Here is a 19,914-nt window from a genome sequence, read left to right as displayed (position 1 = left end):
AACTTGCCCAGAGTCACAAAGCTAATCAGTGTCTGAGGCTGGATTTGAATTTGAGTTTTCCTCATTTCAGATTTAGCGTTCTGTCCACTGTGCCACCTAGATGCCTCTTTAAATGTAGACAGCTGAGCTAAAGTGAACCTATCATCCAGGAATCTAAGTAATACAAAACAGTGTTCACACAAAGGTGACTTAGGAAGTTTCTGTTTAGAGACTACAAAACCAGATATTTTGCCTAAAGTCATCTCCTTTCTAAGCTCATCTGCAAATGGGTTTCAAAAGGTAAATGTGGGTAACTATTACACTAGGATAAAAATGGTTAATTCTGTGTTCCAAGTTCCTTGAGGTGAGGAAGCTGGGGGAGTTCGGAGGGGAAGGGGACATTTAATCTTGGGTATTTAGTATAAACACCATGTTTCTGTGATCATCAGTCTAGTTTATAAAGAGCTGCCCTAGTGGGATTTGCATGGTATTTGGATGGTCATGCCTCTCTGGATCATTCCCCACTGCTAGCCAATCAGGTTAAAAGCACACAAAGCCTAGGGGCAGGAGATAAAAACAAAAGGCAAACCAGCTTGGCAGTCTTAACTTGATGGAATCTTCTATTTTTAGTTTGGGAATGGGGGCTGGAGTGAGAGAATTAAAGATACTTAGTAAATTGGGTGAGGGCTCAAATGGAAAGCTTTGGGCATCAGTTACCACAGTCATCCATTTAGCTGTTTTCTTTCCAGCCTTTTGGGGGTCGTTGTGTAGGAATATTCTTAGTTGCATCTTACACAGAGTTCTGGCGAATTAAATTAGTTCCCCTCACAAATGCCCACAGCTTAACATTGCTTTACGTCTATATAGCATTTCATTTCCTTTGCTGCAACCATTGTGAAGTAGGTAATGCCCAGCATTCTTATCCCCATTTCATAGATGAGGACACTGAGAAGTTAAAGATAAATGAATTTCCCAGAATCCCACAACTAATAAGTCAGGAAGCAAATATTCAACTTAACCCATCATGACCAAACCCAGTTTTAGCTACAGACTAAGGAATGGGAAGAAGGCTTCAAGCTCAAGTTCCCAAATGGCTAAAAAGAAGTGACATGGTACATTGGAAGAAGAACTAGATTTGACATGAGACAACCTGAGCCTGAATCCTAGCTCTGCCATGTCCTACCTGTGTGGCCACTGTTAAATCACTTACCCTATATGGGCCTCAGTTTTCTCATCTATAAAATAATGAAAATATTAAGATCCATCTGGTATCATTTTCTTATTGATCCTATTTACAATTAATTGATTTTGTCCTATAAATGCTTTTGTCCTGTTACTGCTTAAGGCATGGCTCTATGTGTCTGAACCTAGTTCAGAATTCAGCTGCTCTTTAATGAGTTAATTTTAGAAATCTAACTCTCCTGTTAATCACTAATTTATTCTTGCCTCAAGGAATTTAGCTGTCCTGGGGGGGATACACAAAAACACAAGGGAATTGGGTCTAATATCTTTACACCACTGAGTCATGCTTCAAGGATGTCTAGTTTGCAGTCCAAAAGTCAGGTCTGTTATCTCTCAGACCTGGCAGGTACTCTAAAATGATGACCAGTTCTTAGTGACAGGCAAATTGGAGGGAATTGTTTCTAGCTTCTCATTACCAAACTTCCAACCATTCCTGTTGTTCCCTTTATCTTTATCACCAATTATATTGCTCCCAACCTCATGATGTCATCTTCCTATTCTATTCTTTGTTCTGTATTCCTCAAAACCCATATTAAAGGAACTCTCCTTTTGGTTGGGATCTTTGGCAGAAATAGAAGTACATCACCAATACATTTATTGACAGATAGCATGACCCTGCTTGGAGACTTGCCTCAGTTTACCCTTTTTTGTTAACTTTCAATCATGACAATGAGGAGGTTGGACTCAATGACTTCCAAGATTCTTCCACTTTCAATAAATTACAAAAATTAGAAAAGATGTTGTTGTTCAGTTGTTTCAGTCATGTCTGACTCTTCATGACTCCATTTGGAGTTTTCTTGGCAAAAATACTGATGCTGTTTGCCATTTCCTTCTCCAGCTCATTTTACACATCAGGAAACTGAGGCAGATAGAGTAAGTGATGTGAATTTTAGATTTTCTATGCCCTGATTAGCTTTTAAAAACCTAACAAACAGGAATGTCTACACCCATACTTAAGGATTAAGTGTTGAGGAGGATGGCCTATGACCAACATGTGCTAGGAAGGGACAAATCAGAAACAACTGACAAACCCTTGGGCTGTCCTAAGTCAACCTTAAGCTATCATTGGTACATGTGAGATGCAGGAAGTGATGTAAAAAAAGAGTCTATATATTTGGGGGATCTTGCTCTCTCTAGTCTCTCTTTGACAGCAAAGACGTTGAGCTCTGGGGCTCTCTTTCGCAGAGACGTGGCTCATGACAGTGTGCTGGGTGTCTTGGCGTTTTGGTGTGCTTTCAGCTCTTGTCCGGGTTTGGCGGTGAGCATCCTTGATTAGGTGACTGGGAGAATCTCAGTAGCATGGGTCAGGTGAGGCGTCTTCCCTGAGCTCTCTCGGAGTTTAGGCTGATTTCTTTTTTTTTTCCCTTTACCTTTCCAAAAACACTATCCTCTTGGGAAGCCGAGCTAGTTTTTATCTTCTGAGGAGGCCTCGTGCCTGAGTTCGCTGAACTCCCCTTGGCTTAGGCTAGGCTGGAGAAATCTCTTATACCCCTTTCTCTCTCTCTTCTTCTTAATTCCTTCCCTCTATATTAATTAAACCACCATAAAATTCCCAAACTGACTTGAGTATTTTTATTGGGATTGAATTAAATCCCTGGCGACCACTAGTATAATATATTAGTCAAAACCTCTAAATTTACCCCTTATAGTCCTTTGCCCAGGTAGCATCTGAGGCCAGAATTGAATTCAGGTCTGCCAGACTCCCAGGTCAGTACTCTATCCACCGTGCCACCTAGCTGCCCTCTAGAAGAGGCAACACCACAAAAACTCTAACTAGCCTCTTAAGAATAAATCCAGAAATCCCTTCCTTGTCTTGGAACTTGATACCTGTCCTTCCCCCAGCACCTAAATGGTGCTGATAGACTAAATCTAAATCTTGGAGTACTCAGATAAGTGTCTTTAACAACAAGAGATATTGGAGGACAAGGAGGGACCTGGGATGAGATATTACCTAGCTCAAACCAGGATCCTTTATTAGAATTTAGTCCATAAAGAGGAAGAAGACAAATACAGGTGCAAGATGTCAAGAGAAACAGCTGTTTTAGAGCTGAGAAATCACAAGGGATGGATATAATGAATAAATTTAAAAAACACATACACACACACACACACACACACACACACATATATATATATATATATATATATATATATATATATATATATATATATATATATATATATATCCTGTACCATTTTCTTATTGATCCTATATGTACCGAAGTCCATGAGAATGATGAAAAGTGGGAACAGCATAAAAGATCCCTATTTGCCCAAAGGTCTCTGGGTCCCTGTATACTGACTTCCAAACCTATCACTTCAGTGTGATCTCAGTTGGCACTCCCAGAACGTAAGTCTTCTTGTTCTTAGTGTAGTGTTCTTTCAGCTACACTCTGCCTCTCAAGAACAGGATAGGAATAACTTCAAGTCTCCAACCATCTGTATGGATATTCCATATACCAATTTAGCTTACACTGCGATGTTTCACAATTTACAATATGCTCATTGAAAGTTGCTTTGGATGAGAAATGCATCCCCAGACCCAAACCTGGGGGTCAGGAGAAGTAAGGAATGAGGTTCCCCCAATTTAGCTGGAATGGTCTTTTGGTGACGGGACACAGTCAGTCATAAGACCCACTGACACAGCATTCCATTCCATGGTGCAGCATAAGAGCAGGACTTTAGTGGATGGGTGGAGAAATTTGAGAGCTGAAATGTTTTAAGTTTATACCATTAACTCTTGTTTAGTTTTATGTCCCTTTTCATGTCTTTGTTATTAAGTGGGGAAAAGGCCAATTCAATTGGTTACTTTACAGGTAGAGTAACTATGTGACAATAATAACCAACTCCACCAGAAATAATCAATATTAGCAGCTAATCAATTTGGTCAATTTAATTAAGCTGCTATCATCCCATTTTAACAATGACTTTGCCAGAAATTGCTAGGCAGCACAATGGATAGAGCACTGGGCCTAGAGTCAGGAAGATCTAAGTTCAAATACTGCCTTAGAACTTCTTTACTAGCAGCAATGCAATGATCCAAGACAATCCTGAGGAACTTATGAGAAAGAACTCTGTCCACATTCAGAGGAAGAACTGTGAGAGTAGAAACACAGAAGAAAAACAATTGCTTGATCACATGGGTCGATGGGGATATGATTAGGCATGTAGACTCTAAATGATCACCCTAGTGCAAATATCAGTAATATGGAAATAGGTCTTGATCAATGATACATATAAAACCCAGTGGAATTGCGTATTGGCTGGGAGGAGGGGAGAATATGAATCATATAACCATGGGAAAATATTCTAAATTAATTAATTAAAAAATTTCAATTAAACAGATTTAATTAATTAAAATAAATAAATAAATTTTAAAAAATTTAATGCAAAATCCAAAAAAACAAAAACAAATACTGCCTTAGACAATAGTTATGTGACCCTTGGTAAATCAGACCTCTGTCTGTCTCATTTTCCTCTGCCATGAAATGAGTATCATAATAACACCTACTTCCCAGAACTGTTGCCAGGATCAAGTGAATTCATGTTTTTAAAGTTCTTAGCATGGTGTCTGGCTCAGAGAAGGTGATTAATAAATGTTTATTCCCTCCCTCCACCCTTCCTAAATAGACTGTGGGAATCATGGATTTTTAAAGAGTTGATCTTTTTGGGATAGTCAAGCAGTGATGATTTATGTTTTTTTTAGTTCTGAGATGTCAAAATCTTTGTGGGACCTATTATGGAAGATAAATGGGAAGTGCTTTCCATTTATCTGTCCTTGGTTTCCAGGGAGTAAACTTTAAATCAAATTTTTAGCTTTGTGTCATGGCAGTGGGAAGTGTGAGTGCCTTTCAGGTGGAATGAGAAGTTATGATTAAAGCTTGTGAAGGATTGGCATCAGATATGTGGCAAAGTGTTTTTGTCAAGAGTAGTCATCATAATGTAGAGTGGACAACATGAGCTGAGCAGGAACAGAGACGGGAAATGGGACAAATTTAAGCAAAGAAAGGATATGTGTTGGATGAAGAACTACCCACTAATGGGTTTATAGAGGCCAAACAGACCCTTCCTGCCTTCTAAGGAACAGAGAAGGTGTTGGAACTGCTTGCAATTCCTATTTAATTACTCAGTGGGTAGACACCTGAGAAGGAGAATAGAGACAGAGACAGAGACAGAGACAGAGACAGAGACAGAGACAGAGACAGAGACAGAGACAGAGACTGAGAGAGAGAGAGAGAGAGAGAGAGAAAGAGAGAGAAAGAGAGAGAGAGAGAGAAAGAAAAGACTCAGAGACAAAGAGTAAAAACATGAGGGATCCAGCATGCTCCAGTGATGTTTCTCAAAAAGGACAATTTGCATGTGTCCCCGAACTTTTATTGGAGAGTTTTGGAATGTGGAGTGGGTGGGAGGTAGCTAATGAACATTTGACATAGCATAGGTTTTAACATTGGTTCAATTGACAACACTTAATCAAAGAGGAGGAGGTTAATCAAGCATGTGACTTGGTATGGAATGTGATCTAACGCGGTAGTAGCTAGGACCCTATGGAAAATAATGCCCTGCTCAGGAATTCTTTTGTCCTTTGGACTGAAGATTTGGAAATACAATCATCAAAAAATAACATGACCATGAGTCTGATATATACACACATAAGACACAATATCAATACACCAATAATGCTTTCAAGATGTTAATATATCTGGTATGCTACAGAAGGAAAACTGCTATAAATGGAATCCAAAGTTCTTTCCATTTCACAACTGGAAAATAGCAAGCATGCCATTGGGAACTTAATGCTTAATGCTGTTCCCTGCCCCTGTGTTCTCTTCCCTTGCATCCTTTACTTTGATTTGGATCTCTTAGATATTCATAGATTCTGTGGATCAAAACCTGGAGCCCCCATTCTAGAGCTCCAACATGATGGAGGACAGAGCCTCTGAGTCCAGAAGACTTATATATTTAGCAGCTGTGTGGCCCTGAGAAAGTCACTTTAAAACTCTGTGCTTCAGCTTCCTCGCTGGTAAAATGGGAAAGTTGGACTTGATGTTCTTTATCCCACAATCCAATGTGTAGGAGGTTCCATTAATATAAAGAACATGTTAGCAGCTGTTACAAGGGAATCACTTTAAAAGACTGATATATATTAATTTAAGGTCACCAAGGAATTCAGCTATGTAATTCCTAAATGAAAACTCAAGTCAGCAGTCAATCTTTTATGGAGTTTAATTACAATAGGAGGAAGAAAGGAATTAGAGATAGAGAGAGAGAAAAAAGGAGAGAAGGGAATAGGGCTTAAATACCCCCTCTGTTTAGGCTGGGCCAAAAGGCCCAAGCCCTTAGATAGCTGGGGCAAAGAAAAGAGATCAGTCCCTATCACTCACATGACCAAAATGGAGAAACAGTCTCAGAGGCCCCCACCTTCAGCTTCCTTCAGAGCACACACCAACCACCCCGACCAACTTCTCAACCCCGCCCTCCAGTCTTCAGACCCCCCTATCCTTAAGGAAACCATCCAAGTTCCCTCCCCTCAGTCCTCACATCTACCAATCACGTGTCCATCAATTTCCCTGTGCCAATGGAGGCTCTCGCTTAACCCAGGACCGCTCAGAGGTCTGGCTTTGCACATGTCTGTTGTAGGTCATATTTTCAAATAATTAAATCTTTGATCCTTTGCTACAGCCCTTCCTAAATCCTGTTAACCTGAGTAGGGTAGAGATTGGAATAATTAAATTTTGATCTAGTCTGTAGCCCTTACTCAATCCTGTTAGGACTGAATAGGGTGGAGATTGATTCCAAGTATCTCCATTGTATCAATTCTAAAATCAATCATGACTCAAAGAAATTCCTGTTCTATGCTTAAGCATAGGTCAAAGTCCTTTCCATTGTTCAGCAAAAGGTTTCTGTCCTAAAGTAATCTTAAGGGAAGAGAAGGAACCTCCCATGCCAATGGGGTTCACATTCCAATAGTCAAGACCCACAATCAATAGGAAATTTTTCAAGTATGAAATTTCCCAATGGTGAAATTTCTAACATTTATAAGTCTAAGAAATTTTGAGGTTTACACAGCAGAAAAATGTTGGGTGAACTAGGCCTTGCCTGAAAAGGCTAAGGTACTGAACCAAGAAAACCCTACAGTAATTTGTGTGAAATTACCTTCCTGCACTTACCAAGCCCTGGGATGAATGACCCTTCCAGTCCAACTATATACTCCGGAATTTTACTGAAAACCCAAGCAGAAAGGAAATGGAGATCTCTGAACTAACTGACATTCCCTCATCAATCATGAACAAGTAAATATTTCCTAGGATCTCATTATGTTAATGCCCATAAATACTTTAATTAGAAACACCCCTAAGTCCATCCTTATATTATCTATTGCCTTTGGGCATGTATATCCAAAGAGATGTGATTTGTGAAAGTGCAGTGAACCAGTAAAATTGAATATGCATCTACCCTGTTGATGCCTTTCCCAAGGGTTTTCATTCCTCTCCTGTTTGCCAGGTATCTTAATTTGGAATATTTTAAATTCATTTCTCTTTCCAAAGACATGAGTCAAAAGTCTTTCTGGGAAAAGGATTTATATTGACTTGGATATAGCCAAATGCACTGTCACAGTCCCTTTATAAGCAAAGTCATCTGGAGAATAGGAAAAAAAAAACCCAGCTACTGAAAGAGAAATGGGTGTGAGAGAAGGAGTGAATGTAAAGAAAAGCTCATCATCCAGATTGCCAATATCAATCAAATGACATGGATAATTTAGTCTACTCAATGGAGGCCTGTGCTTCATGACCAAAGCCCAGAATTCTGCAAGGATTATAATTCACACAGCCTTGGTGGGCACACATTCATTTCTTCTACATACAGGGTTGTAAACCAGGCTAGAGCTTTTGGGGACCTTTGCTTTTTAGAGTCACTGAAGCCTCAAGTGGAAGTTTCTACCCATGCTGAAGTTATTTTTTTTTAATCTGTTGTTTCACTATTTCTGTGACCCCTTACCAAAGACTTCTTGTCTAAAGAATTAGTCAAGGCTATGTTATCCTGGAGCAAAGAGACCCCACTCCCACCCTGTGTTATAAATATAATATATATATATATATATTTTTTTTTTTAGCTAGATTTAATTGTGTCTTTTCTCTCGCAGCCCTGCTGCATGACTGATTTGCTAATCTGATAGTCCAGTCCCAGGGGACCTTGCTTTCCTTTGTACCTTGGGTGCCTAGCCCAGTGTAGGTTCATGATAAATCTTGTTGACCGACTGTAACTTTGGGTTAAGGATGTTCATAGCAGCTCAATCCTAGGAAGTGAGATGCCATGGCAGACTGTAGGGGAAGATTCTGTAAGGCTGACTGACATTTCCAGAAACTCAAAAACTGGCAGATGGGCAGATGCCTACTCTGACAATTCATTGGCATAGCCTTGCTGATGCTATCTGGCAAATGAAGTTATAAAAAGTTTATCCAAAATCAGAGGGGAAAAAGGTTCTGATTTCAAATCTCATACCCCATTCCTTCATTAGCATAATATTTTATTCCTCAAAAGAATTAGCAAGAGAGCCTTTGATGTATCAAATATTAAGTCTTTGATGTTTCACATACTATGTGCCTAGAGGGATTAATTCTGATTAGAAAAGTGTAATGCATGGTCTTTCTGGGTGCCGTTGACCACTGGTACCTTCTTTTATTAATATGGTAATAGAAATTGGCATCCTGGTAGTGGAGATGCCATGTGTATACTGTGACATCCAACCATCTCTGACCAATTAGCCAGTTTTACTAAAGGAGGATAGGAAGGGGTGGAAAGAGAGGGAGAGACCTCCCCAAATGGGAATTGAAGAAAGGATTTTCGTTTTTCTCAACTCACTTCAATAAGCCGCCATATTTGGCAAGAGCCAGGTGGCTCAGTGGATAGAGAGCCACACCTGGAGACTAGAGGTTCTGGGTTCAAATTTGATCTCAGATACTTCCTACCTCTGTGACCCTGGGCAAGTTACTTAACCCCACTTGCCTATTCCTCGCTGCTCTTCTCCCTTGGAACGATACTCAGTACTGATTCCAAGACAGAAGGTAAAGGTTTTTCAAAATGATAATAATAATAATCTTCCATATGCCATCATTTTCTCATAAAGAAGAGAGTCATCTAGTGTTGGTATTCGATCATGTCTGACTCTTCATGACCCCATGTGGAATTTTTCTAGACAAAGATATTGGAGGGCTTTAACAGTTCTTTTTTTCAGTAGATTAAGGTAAACAGCGGTTAAGCGACTTGTCCGGGTCACACAGCTTGTAAGTGCTGAGACCAGATTTGAACTGAGTAAGTTGAATTTTTCTGCTTCCAGGCCTGGCACTCTACTATGCCACCTCACTGCCACAATGGCCTGCCCAATAGTTCTCCCTTTCTTGTATGTTCTTTTGACAGGGCTATTTCAGCTCTGGAAGAGAGCAAAGTTCGTGTAGAAGAGCTTTTGGAAGGCAGACGTCTTAATATGACATTTCATGGGATTGGTCAGTTTAGTAATCAAGTGATATATGTGAAAATGTCTGGAGAGCAGGAGCAACAGCTACTGAGCAAAATTGCAGGTTAAGTACCTAAACATATGTGTGTCTGTGTGTATATATGTGTATCTGTGTGTGTGTATGTGTAAATTCAACTGGGTCTGAAAGATTTGATTTATTTAAATAGTTTTCAAGTTCCTTCCTTACTAGGCATTTTATGCTAAAGATGAAAGAAAAAATGTATTCTTGAAAGCAAAAAAAAAGTCCATTTTTCTCCAATTTTATTAGGAAATACTATTCGGAGCCCCTTGTTTGTATGAATCCTTGGGTTTACTGTCTCCTTGGTGCTTGCTTACGATGACCTCTTTTAACCTCAAGGTTTCTTTGTCTCCATTTAGGATGACCTCTAACCTAGTACCTGGCACATAGTAGGTACCCAACCAATGCTTGTTGACTTGATTCAAAGGGAAAAAAACCAATGAACTCTAACAGAGGGAAGATCTGGGATGACTTTAAGGCAGCAGAGACATTCTGAACAACAGCCTATGACCTCACAGTTAGATGGGAGAATCATCATAATTATTCCCCAGTGATTTAGCTCCTACCCACCCAGGGCCACAGTCTATTTTGAGAACGAGTAATTAAGGAATGATTTGGGGTATAGGTCTTATGCGTGACTGTTGATTCCAGCAATTTAAGCCCATCATCAGCATCATCAAGCTCTCTTTACAAACACTACTCTCCTGAGAGAAGATGTTTGGGGGGCTACGAAGAAATGGCAGGATTGATGTAGGCCTCCAAGAAAAGCATCAGGAAGACCCCATCTCCTCGCTCCCTGCTAGCACTACCTAGGCCCAAAGAAGAGGGAGACTCTGCAAATGATCCCCATTCCCCCACAGCGTGTGTCTACTGTTCTCTTTGTTTAGCTGCTCGCCGTCCTAGCATGAGTCAGGCCCCACATTTGTTTCTGCAAAATGTGTTTTCAGAGCTTCTCTGCAGAAGGAATTTCCCCCTATCCATTTTCAGCTTTTTGCCTTTGAAGATTCTAATTCTGTGGAAAAGGAGCTCTGTGTGACCATTTTATCTTTCCTTCCTCTTCTTACTAATCAAACCCAAGTGGTTTTCTCAGAAAGGGAGCCGGTGGAGAGACTCTAATAGGCCTGGAGCATGGTCCCTTGGCATTCACTTTCATAAAGTCACCAGCTTCATTCTCTGCTCATTTTATTAGGGGCTGCCCCCTTCCCGTTCTGTGCCTTCCCTCAATCTTTGCAAAGTAGTTGTCAAAAAAGATCAACAAGACACCGGCCAAAATATCCAAGTATTTCCCTGAACCTGGTCCATTTGGATTTTGTGGTCAAATGCAATGCTTTCAAGTGATAGTTTTTACCATATGTAGAATTTTATCATGAAGTTGTCTCCCCCATCTCTTGCTTTGTTACTTAGAATAGAACAAAAGTAATGATTCCATGGTATGTGAGACCCTTGAGAGAAGGCTCAGAGACAAATCAAGAAAATGATTTTTCCTCCTGCTCTGAACTAGGTTGCAAACAGTTTCTCCAGTGGAAAATATAATCATTTGATAGGTTACTAAGCCAGTGGGCTAAATAAAGTAAAGAATGTTAATAGGAAATGGGCAAATACTCATTGGCCTGTATGACCTGTCGCCAACTTAAAAATCCTGCCTCTTGTCCTAGCATCGAAGGGAATGGCCCAGTTTGCTTGGTGATGGTTGTCCAACTTTGCCCAAGATCCCTAGATCTCAATATAGAAAATATATTTCAAAACCATGAACTCTAACAGAGGGAAGATCTATATAAAGATAGAAGATATATAAAGAAAGAAGACATAAAATGTATCTCAAATATATAAAATCTAATATTGACTTCCTATGTAACCTCAAATGGGGGTACTTCATCCCTTCTTCAGGTCTTGATGTCTTTGACTGAATATAATGGAAGAATAGGTTCACAATCATTCCTATTAGAAATACTACACGAGAGTGAATATGACATGGAGAGCACTTTGAAATGAATTGAGAAAAAATATTAAAGGCAAATTATTTTTTGTTATGTTATGATATTTTCATATCAAATAGGAGTTTGAAAAACAACCTGGTCTGGGAGCTCATTTATCACTTTATACAACAACCTGTAGAATTGAAAGTAACACATCAAGTCAATAAGCAGTTATTAAGTTCCTACTATGTGCTCATATTTTCTCTGCACAAATATCAATAATATGGAAATAGGTCTTGATCAATGGCACATGTAAAACCTAGCAGAATTGCACATTGGCTATGGGAGGTGGGGAGGGAGGAGGGGAGTGAAAGAACATGAGTCATGGAACCATGGAAAATTTTTCTTAATCAGTAAAATTAAATTAAAACAAAAAAAGAAAAATATTTTCTCTGCACACAGCTTCATTTTGCAGAAACTCAAAAAATGTTTGTCAAGATCTCATCCTGAAATCATTTCCTGATTGTGAATTTCTGGAAAAAGGATCGACTTTTCAGTTGACAAAGGCACTCTGGTACTCCAGTGACTAATACCTAATGCTTCCATATTTAAAGCAATGCACTGGGACCTTGAAAGGGTTAATGCCACTAGGAAATGGGAGAAGTCCCTGAGTCATAATAGCACTCTGCCTGCTTTCATCATCCTAAAACTGAGCAGAGTCACCCTGATTTATCTCCCAAGAGGCAGGTTATTAAAAAAAAAAAAGGCATGCTCTGGGCCAATGTGAACAGACATCAACAGGTAACGTTAGGTCTACAAAAAAGCCTGGGATTGCTCCATTTGTGAACTGGGTTATCCTCAGCATAGCAACGCCATTGAGCGGCGAATAAGGCAAAAACAATCTTCAGATCAGGATCTTAGAACAAAATATTGAGCCCCAGCCAGCTGTCCCTTTTATAGGTAGGCATCAGGGAATGAATTCCTGGAACATCTACCTTGAACTTGAACCATGAGCACTCCAACAGTAAGATGTCTGTCTCACTGACAGCAGGCAAGGGCTTGGTTTAAAGGACTTAATTTAATATCTTGTGGGAAGGGGGCCGGCCTTGATCGCATTTAATGGGTCTTGCCTAAGCAGAGAGCTCATTGATTTGCCTACGTCATTTCCAAACTGTCTGCCTGAGAGGCAACAGCCACATTTGGATGAGTGTATGTTGTCATCCATTGTCTCATTCCTCCCCACATTTAGGGCCCCCACCTATTATTTTTCTCCCCTGAAATATTTACATTTCATTCAATGTCAGGAATATTAAAAGTCCTGGAACCTTAAATAGCCCGGACAGACTAAAACTCTTTCTTCCACAACTCAAATACTCTAAGGGAGAACATGAACTATCTTTGTCACAAGGTCATTTGGTAGTTAGCATGAATATTCTCTCTATCTCTGTCTCTCTCTGACTTTCTCGGATACCTTTTGTCTATATCTATATCTACACACAGAAAGATATAGAGAGTACTATTTTTCTTGTGACTAATCCTCATAATAACAGCTCAAGGGATACAGTCTGGAATATCAAATAGAAGGTCTGCCTCAAAGTCAAGAAGCCCTACTTTCAAGTCCTAACTCGAACCCATTCTGATGACGTGGCATTGGACAAGTCGCGTAACCTTTTTGAGATCAAAGCAATTTGGTAAAACTCAAAGTTACAGAATCATACAGTTGACAACCTGAATTTGACAGGATCTGAAAGATCTCCAAACCAATGAAATCACAAGTTGGAATCTTCTCCTCAACCCCATCTCCCACTCCCTAAAATAGGCTCACCTTTAGATAGCATTTAAAAGTTTATAAATCACTTAATATGTAATATCATATTTGCTCCTCAAAATAATCCTTTAACCTGATGCTATTGTTTAGCTCCATTTTATAGATTATTAAACTAAAGTCCAGAGAGACTGAGTGACTTGCCTGGGGTCACACAGCTAAGTATCTAAAACAGAATTCTAACCCAAATCTTTCTGTCTAATAAATGTAGTATTTCACGTTTTGGGGTTATAAGAGGAGAAATGTACTTCCAGACCTCAAACTATATAATGAAATAGTCATCATCCAAACTATTTGGAATTGGCTAAAAAAGAGAATAGTAAATCAATGGAGCAGACCAGATAAAAGAATCAGAAATAATGGAACTCAATGTTCAGCATCCTTTAAACCAGAAAACAGAAATTAACTTAGGAAAGATTTCCCTATTTGATAAGAACTACTGGGAAAACTGGAAATTAGTCTGGCAGAAATTAGATTCAGACAAACTCTTTGCCATATATTCCACAATAAATTCAAAATGGATACATCACCTGCTTATTAAAGATTATTCCATAAGAGAAAAAAAGAAGCCAATTATATACCCCACACCATTATAAATAAAAGATGTATTTTTAATCACACAAGGCATAGATGCAATTATAACAGACATATTTTGAATACATGATCTGGAAAAACTTCTCCACAAAGTTAGTGTAAATAGCATAAGAAAGGAAGCAATCAAATGAGGAAAATATTTGTAGCTATTTTCTCAGATAAAATTTGGGTATCTACAGATAGCTATCAGATAATTCAAGAAGACCTAAAGCCATTCCCTAATGGACTAGGGATCAAAGAATATGAACAAAGAGTTCTCAAAAGAAGAATTGCCAGCTATTAGCAACCATATGAAAGGATGCTCCAAATCACTAAATAATAAGAGAAATGCAGAGCAGGGCTAGAAAGAACCTTGAAGATGACCTAATACTATGCTTTGCCCAGCAGATCATCTCCTGCTATTATCCTGCCTACAAGTTCTCTGCTTGCTTTTCCTGGAACACCTCCAGGGAAGAGGAGTTTATTACCAGTGTATTCCACATCTGGGCAATTCTAATTATTAAGAGGTTAATGCCAAAATATTCCTCTCTCTAACTTCTACCCTCCGTTCCAATTTCGCTACAGATTCCAAGAGAATACCTCTAATCCTTATTCTGAGTGACAACCCACTAGAGATTTATAAACAATCTTATCCTCCCTGTTCCCCCTCCATAAGCCTTCTCTATGTCAAACAATCCTTTTTCCTTCAGTCAAGTCCCATGTAACATGGCTTTGAGCGCCATGCTCCTTTGAGGAAATTTTCCTCCTACAAATGTAGTATTCAGAACTAATCTCAGTGTTTCCCTTCCTATAGGAACAAGACAGAGTACCAAAGGCTTATATGGAATACCTAATCATTATTATTATTATAACTAGTATTTACAAAATACCTACTATACTAAGTGCTTTGGAAATATTATCTCATTTGATCCTCACAATAATTATTGGAAGTAAGTCCTATTACCCACATTTTTTTAGATGAGGAAATTGAGGCAAACAGAGATGAAATGAATTGTCCAAAGTCATACAGTCACCCAAGCTGCCTAATATCTCCCATATTCTAGATGTTATACTTCTTTTTTTGGAGCCTACTCCTGAAATGGCTTTTTTGGCAGTTGATTCATTTTGTTGCAGTCAGCTAAAGCAGGAGGTCTTTTTCACATCATTTGCTATCTATATTTCCCTATTTTTTCAACTTCTAAAATTGTATTTTCAAACCTAAATGTAAAACTCTGTGTTTCTCCTCGTTAAATTTCATATTGTAATATTTGGCCCATTGTTTCTGCCTGCAGTATTTTGGAGATTCACTGTCCTACCAAACCTAGCCACAGCGCTGATTATATGTGAAAAGGGCGGCTGAATTAGAGGTATATTGGTGTACACTTTTAATGCAGGTCAACATTCCTGACTCAAAGTCAGCCACATCCAATGTCCTTAAGTCTCAAGATATTACACACACCCACTAGCCAATGTGGCAAAACATGCCTCGTCCTCCCTGGTAACCTGAGCCTCCCTCAAAAAATAGGAATATGTGCCTTTCAGAGGCACACTACGATTCAAACAATTTCTGTTTCTTTCCAATTAAATAGCAAAAGACCATAATATTATAGACCATAGCATTCATCCTGTCCAAATTCCTCATTTTACAGCTAAGGAAACTGAGGCCCAGAGGAGTTACATAAATTGCCCAAGATCACAAATGGAGTAGCAGAACAAGAATTTGAACTTGGATTCTATGATTCCAATCAAGTGGGTTCTTTCTCAGCAAACCCCAATACACTAAGCTTCAGAACTTGAGCTCTATGTTGTGGGATAAATCCACTAGTTAGCTTGCACTAGTCTTGTGTTGGCCAAAGACCAAGAAGAGGTAGAAATGGAAGATCTACTGTATCATGTAGAATATACCAATCAGTAGTTAGGATGTATGGTGGGGCTTCCTTCCATGCAGAGGTCAGAACACAGCAAAGCTTAAGGGAAGCTAGACCAAGAGATTAGCTAGTTACTCAGTTTACAGATGAGGAAGTTGAGTCCCATTACTCTTCCCAAGACTCCATTTCTCTTTGTATCAAGAGGACCTCTGATTGTCTAAACAGAGTCAATAAACATTTAGTAAGTGCCTCCTGTGCCCAGACACTGTGCTAAGCATTGGGCATCTAAGGGCAAAAGGAGAGTCTCTACTCTGGGCCAACTAGGTGGCTCAATGGACTGAGAGTCAGGCCTAGAGATGAGAGGTCCTTGGTTCAAATCTGACCTCAGGTACTTCCTAGCTGTGTGACCTAGCCCATATCATTCTTGTGCCTTGGAACCAATATACAGTATTCATTCTAAGATGGAAGATAAGGATTAAAAAAAAAAAAGATAGTTTCTATTCTCAGTGTTATCTGAAAAAATATATATATAGGCTAAGAGAATCCCTAGAAATGGTCATAAGTCCATTAATTAAAAATAGGAAAGGACTAAATTAATTAATGAATTAAATTTTCAGTAAATAAATTAATTAAATAGGAAAGGTCTTTAGATGCCATACCTCCTTCCCACATTTTGTATATGGGGTTGGCCCAGTATTGGCCCAAAATCAAGTGAGTTACAGAGTCAGGATTGGAATCATTCCAAATCCAAGACTCTCCACAATATCCTGCAGCCATAGATACAATATATTGATATAAAATTGTTTTCTTAGTCAATTGTCCTAGAAATTTATAAATAATAAAATATATATTCATATATAATATGTGATTTATATATGTATATATGTATATATAAAATTAAACACAAGCAACTGTCTTCAAATTGGCCTTTATCCAAGTTCTGTTAGATTAGCAAGACTTTCTTCAGTCATCTAGAACTCCATTCGTCCTGCTTCCATATTACAGTATAAGCCCTTTCTATTTTCCAATCACATTCACAAGCTCATTTTCACATGCTAAGGCCAACAAAGCACAGATCTTTGCTTCATGCATCTTTCCTCGTCCTCCAAGACACTCTGACTCTACTGGTCTTGTAGTCTACCAGCTGCTGATGTGAACCCTTCATGGAGGGAAAAGGGTAAGAGGCACAGGAATGCCGAATGGCAAGGTTGGCCTTTGACAAAGTTGAACAATAGAGATTGTTCTCTATGTCCCCTTCTGCTTTTATCCACATTCTCTCCTACAACCCCTATACTCTTCCCTATAGGCCAAAAGTCATTTTCTGTAATCCTCTTCTCCGGATCTATCCTTGTTCCAACTCCTGTGTCCCATATCATATTTTCAGAGATTTGCCAGACACTCATTTTGCAGATGAGGAAGTTGAGTCCCATTGCCCTTCCCAAGGTTACTTGAATAAGATAAACTCATCCATGATAAAAGGGTTAACTTTCACCAATGTCAGTCATGATGCCTAGAGGCAAAGAAAATTCCAAATACCGTCTCAAAAGTGGGAGTAATGTTGCTGCAGATTTCATATAGGTCAGAGAAGGAAGTATTGTTGATCAGTGAAGATCATTAAATCATACCACCTAGCTAGGTCACCTATGTCACTTGAGTTTATGCCATCCGTGTATCATCTCGTAGTTGCCGACTCCATCAGCCTTTTCTCAATCCTCATCCTCCTTAAAGCTCTCTGCGATCTTTGACACTATTGATCACCCTCTCCTCCCTGATACTCTCTTCTCTCTCCTAAGTGATTTTCCTAAGCATGGGTCCATTCATGTCACCTTCCCTCTACCCAAGTTGCAGTGGCTCTCTATTACCTCTAGGATCAAATACAAAATACTATCTATCATTTTAAATCTTTTAGAACCTAACCTTCATCTATCTTTCCAATCTTCCTACACCTCACTCCTTGCCAAATATTCTTTAATTCAGTGGTGCTGGCTTCCTGGTTTTTCCATGAGCTAGCCATGCTATCTCTTAACTCCAAGCATTTTTGCTGGTTGTCCTCCTTGTCTAGAATGCTCTTTCTCCCCTGCCTTCCTTTAAGTCCCAGTTAAAATTTCATCTACTATAGGAAGCCTTCCCTAACCCCTCTTCATTCCAGTGCTTCATCTCTTTTATTTATTTCATATTTAGGGTCTATATAGCTCATTTGTATATATTTCTTTACATGTCATCTCCCCAATTACATTGTGAGTTCCTTAAGGTCAGGTACTGTCTTTTGCCTCTTTTTGTAACCCCAGTTTTGTTGTTTTCTTTTTTTACTTTTTAGAACAGTGCCTAGTACAGAGGCATTTAATAAATGTTGATTGATTGGTTGGTATGAACCTTACAGATAATATATAGTGTGTACATTATATGTAATAGGATCATAGATTTAGAAATGGAAGAAAGCTTAAAAAGTCATATCTTCCCATGGTCATACTTTTACAAATTAAGAAGCTGAGGTCCAGAAAGATTTAGTGACCTGCCAAAGGTTATACAAGTCAATAAACATTTATTAAGTAATTTATATTTTCCAGGTACTTTTCTAAGTGCCAGGGACACCCACAAAAAAGAGAAAAAAACCCAGTTTTTTACTCCCAGGTTCATAATCTAACATGCAAACATGTACAGACGAGATAGATTCAAGATGAATTAGAGATAATGTAGAAAGGGAAGAAAGCTAATGTAAAGGGGGATCAGGAAAGGTTTCTTATAGAAGGTAAGATTTTAGCTAGAACTAGGAAACTAAGGAAGCCAGGACAATCTGGAGACAGAAATGAGACATTTGTTGTTGTTCTATCTTTTGGTCATGTCCAACCCATCATGACCCTGCTCAAGTTTTTCTCAGCAGAGATATTGGATTGGTTTGCTATTTTCTTCTCCAGTTCATTTGTCAGATGAGGAAACTGAGGCAAACAGTGTGAAGCAACTTTCCCAGGGTCTCACAGCTAGGGTCTGATGCCAAATTTGAACTCAGCCTTTCCTGACTACCAGCTGCAACTCTATCCACCTACTTTCTTGCTTTCATTACAGATAGAATATAAACTTGTAGGCCTATTGCCCAACTTTTGGGTGACAAGTCTCTCCCAATTTAGCTAGGCTCATCCTTAGATGACAGAAATACAGCATTTGCCACAGGACACAGATCTGAGGACCTTCTGGTTTTTTTAGTGCCAGACAGAACTTCTTAGTTGCTAAAACAGCCTTTTAAGAATCCAAGGTCACCTCTAAATGACAAGTGAAATTTTAAGGGAAGAATGAAATCATTGAAAGGAAGCATGGCAAAATGGAAAGTAAGACTACTTTAGACAGGAAAATCTGAATTCAAGTCATGATTACATACTAGCTATATGACCCTGAGCAAGTCACTTAATATCTCAAGGGCTTTGGGCAATTTTCTAAAATTATTCAATTCCAAAGCAGAGGGAGTTTTTACACTGGGAGTTCTCTATGTTGATTAAGTCACAAATATTGAAGAAGTCTCCAAAAATGATTACTACAATATTTTATATGAATATATATATTGACAAAATATTTTATAAAAATTTTAAAGTCTTATAATTTTTTAATAAAACTTAGTAAAGTTTTATAAACTTTTCAATAAAACTTTATAAAGTTTTAGACCCAATAGTCTAGATGGATTTGGGAGCATCACCCTCCTGGTATTGGGATTGAAGCTTGCTTCTGAAAGGGGTCTTTAATGGCTAACATTCTAAGGATAAGAAAAAGGCAGGCTTCACTGCTACTTTGAGGCAGAGACAAAGCAAGGTATCCTTGAATACAAGAGCAAAACTTGGAGAAGTCCCAGGGAAATTATTTTTTTTAACATTTTTTAATTTGGTCATTTTCATACATTATTCATTGGAAACAAAGATCATTTTCTTTTCCTCCCCCCCCTCCTCCCTCCACCCATCCCCTAGCCAACGTGCCATTCCACTGGGTATCACATG

At 38.8% G+C, this 19,914-nt stretch overlaps 1 protein-coding gene across 3 annotated transcripts in view; it reads left to right on the top strand.

The window, feature by feature from the left end:
• The window catches only part of LOC103098366 (cilia- and flagella-associated protein 53-like), a 95,302-nt gene that overhangs the window by 56,156 nt on the left and 19,232 nt on the right, over positions 1 to 19,914 (top strand). For 2 of the 3 annotated variants that reach the window (XM_007487688.3, XM_007487687.3), the window contains one exon: positions 9,637 to 9,797. The exons of the other annotated variant lie outside the window; for it this stretch is intronic. In XM_007487688.3, coding sequence (XP_007487750.2) covers positions 9,637 to 9,797 — 161 coding nt within the window. The remainder of the gene's footprint in view (positions 1 to 9,636; positions 9,798 to 19,914) is intronic. 3 annotated transcript variants of the gene reach the window in all.

Source organism: Monodelphis domestica, chromosome 3 (assembly GCF_027887165.1).
Source record: "Monodelphis domestica isolate mMonDom1 chromosome 3, mMonDom1.pri, whole genome shotgun sequence".
NCBI classification, from domain to species: Eukaryota; Metazoa; Chordata; class Mammalia; order Didelphimorphia; family Didelphidae; genus Monodelphis; species Monodelphis domestica.
The sequence above is the reverse complement of the archived record's forward strand: the minus strand, read 5'-3'. Positions and strand labels throughout refer to the sequence as shown.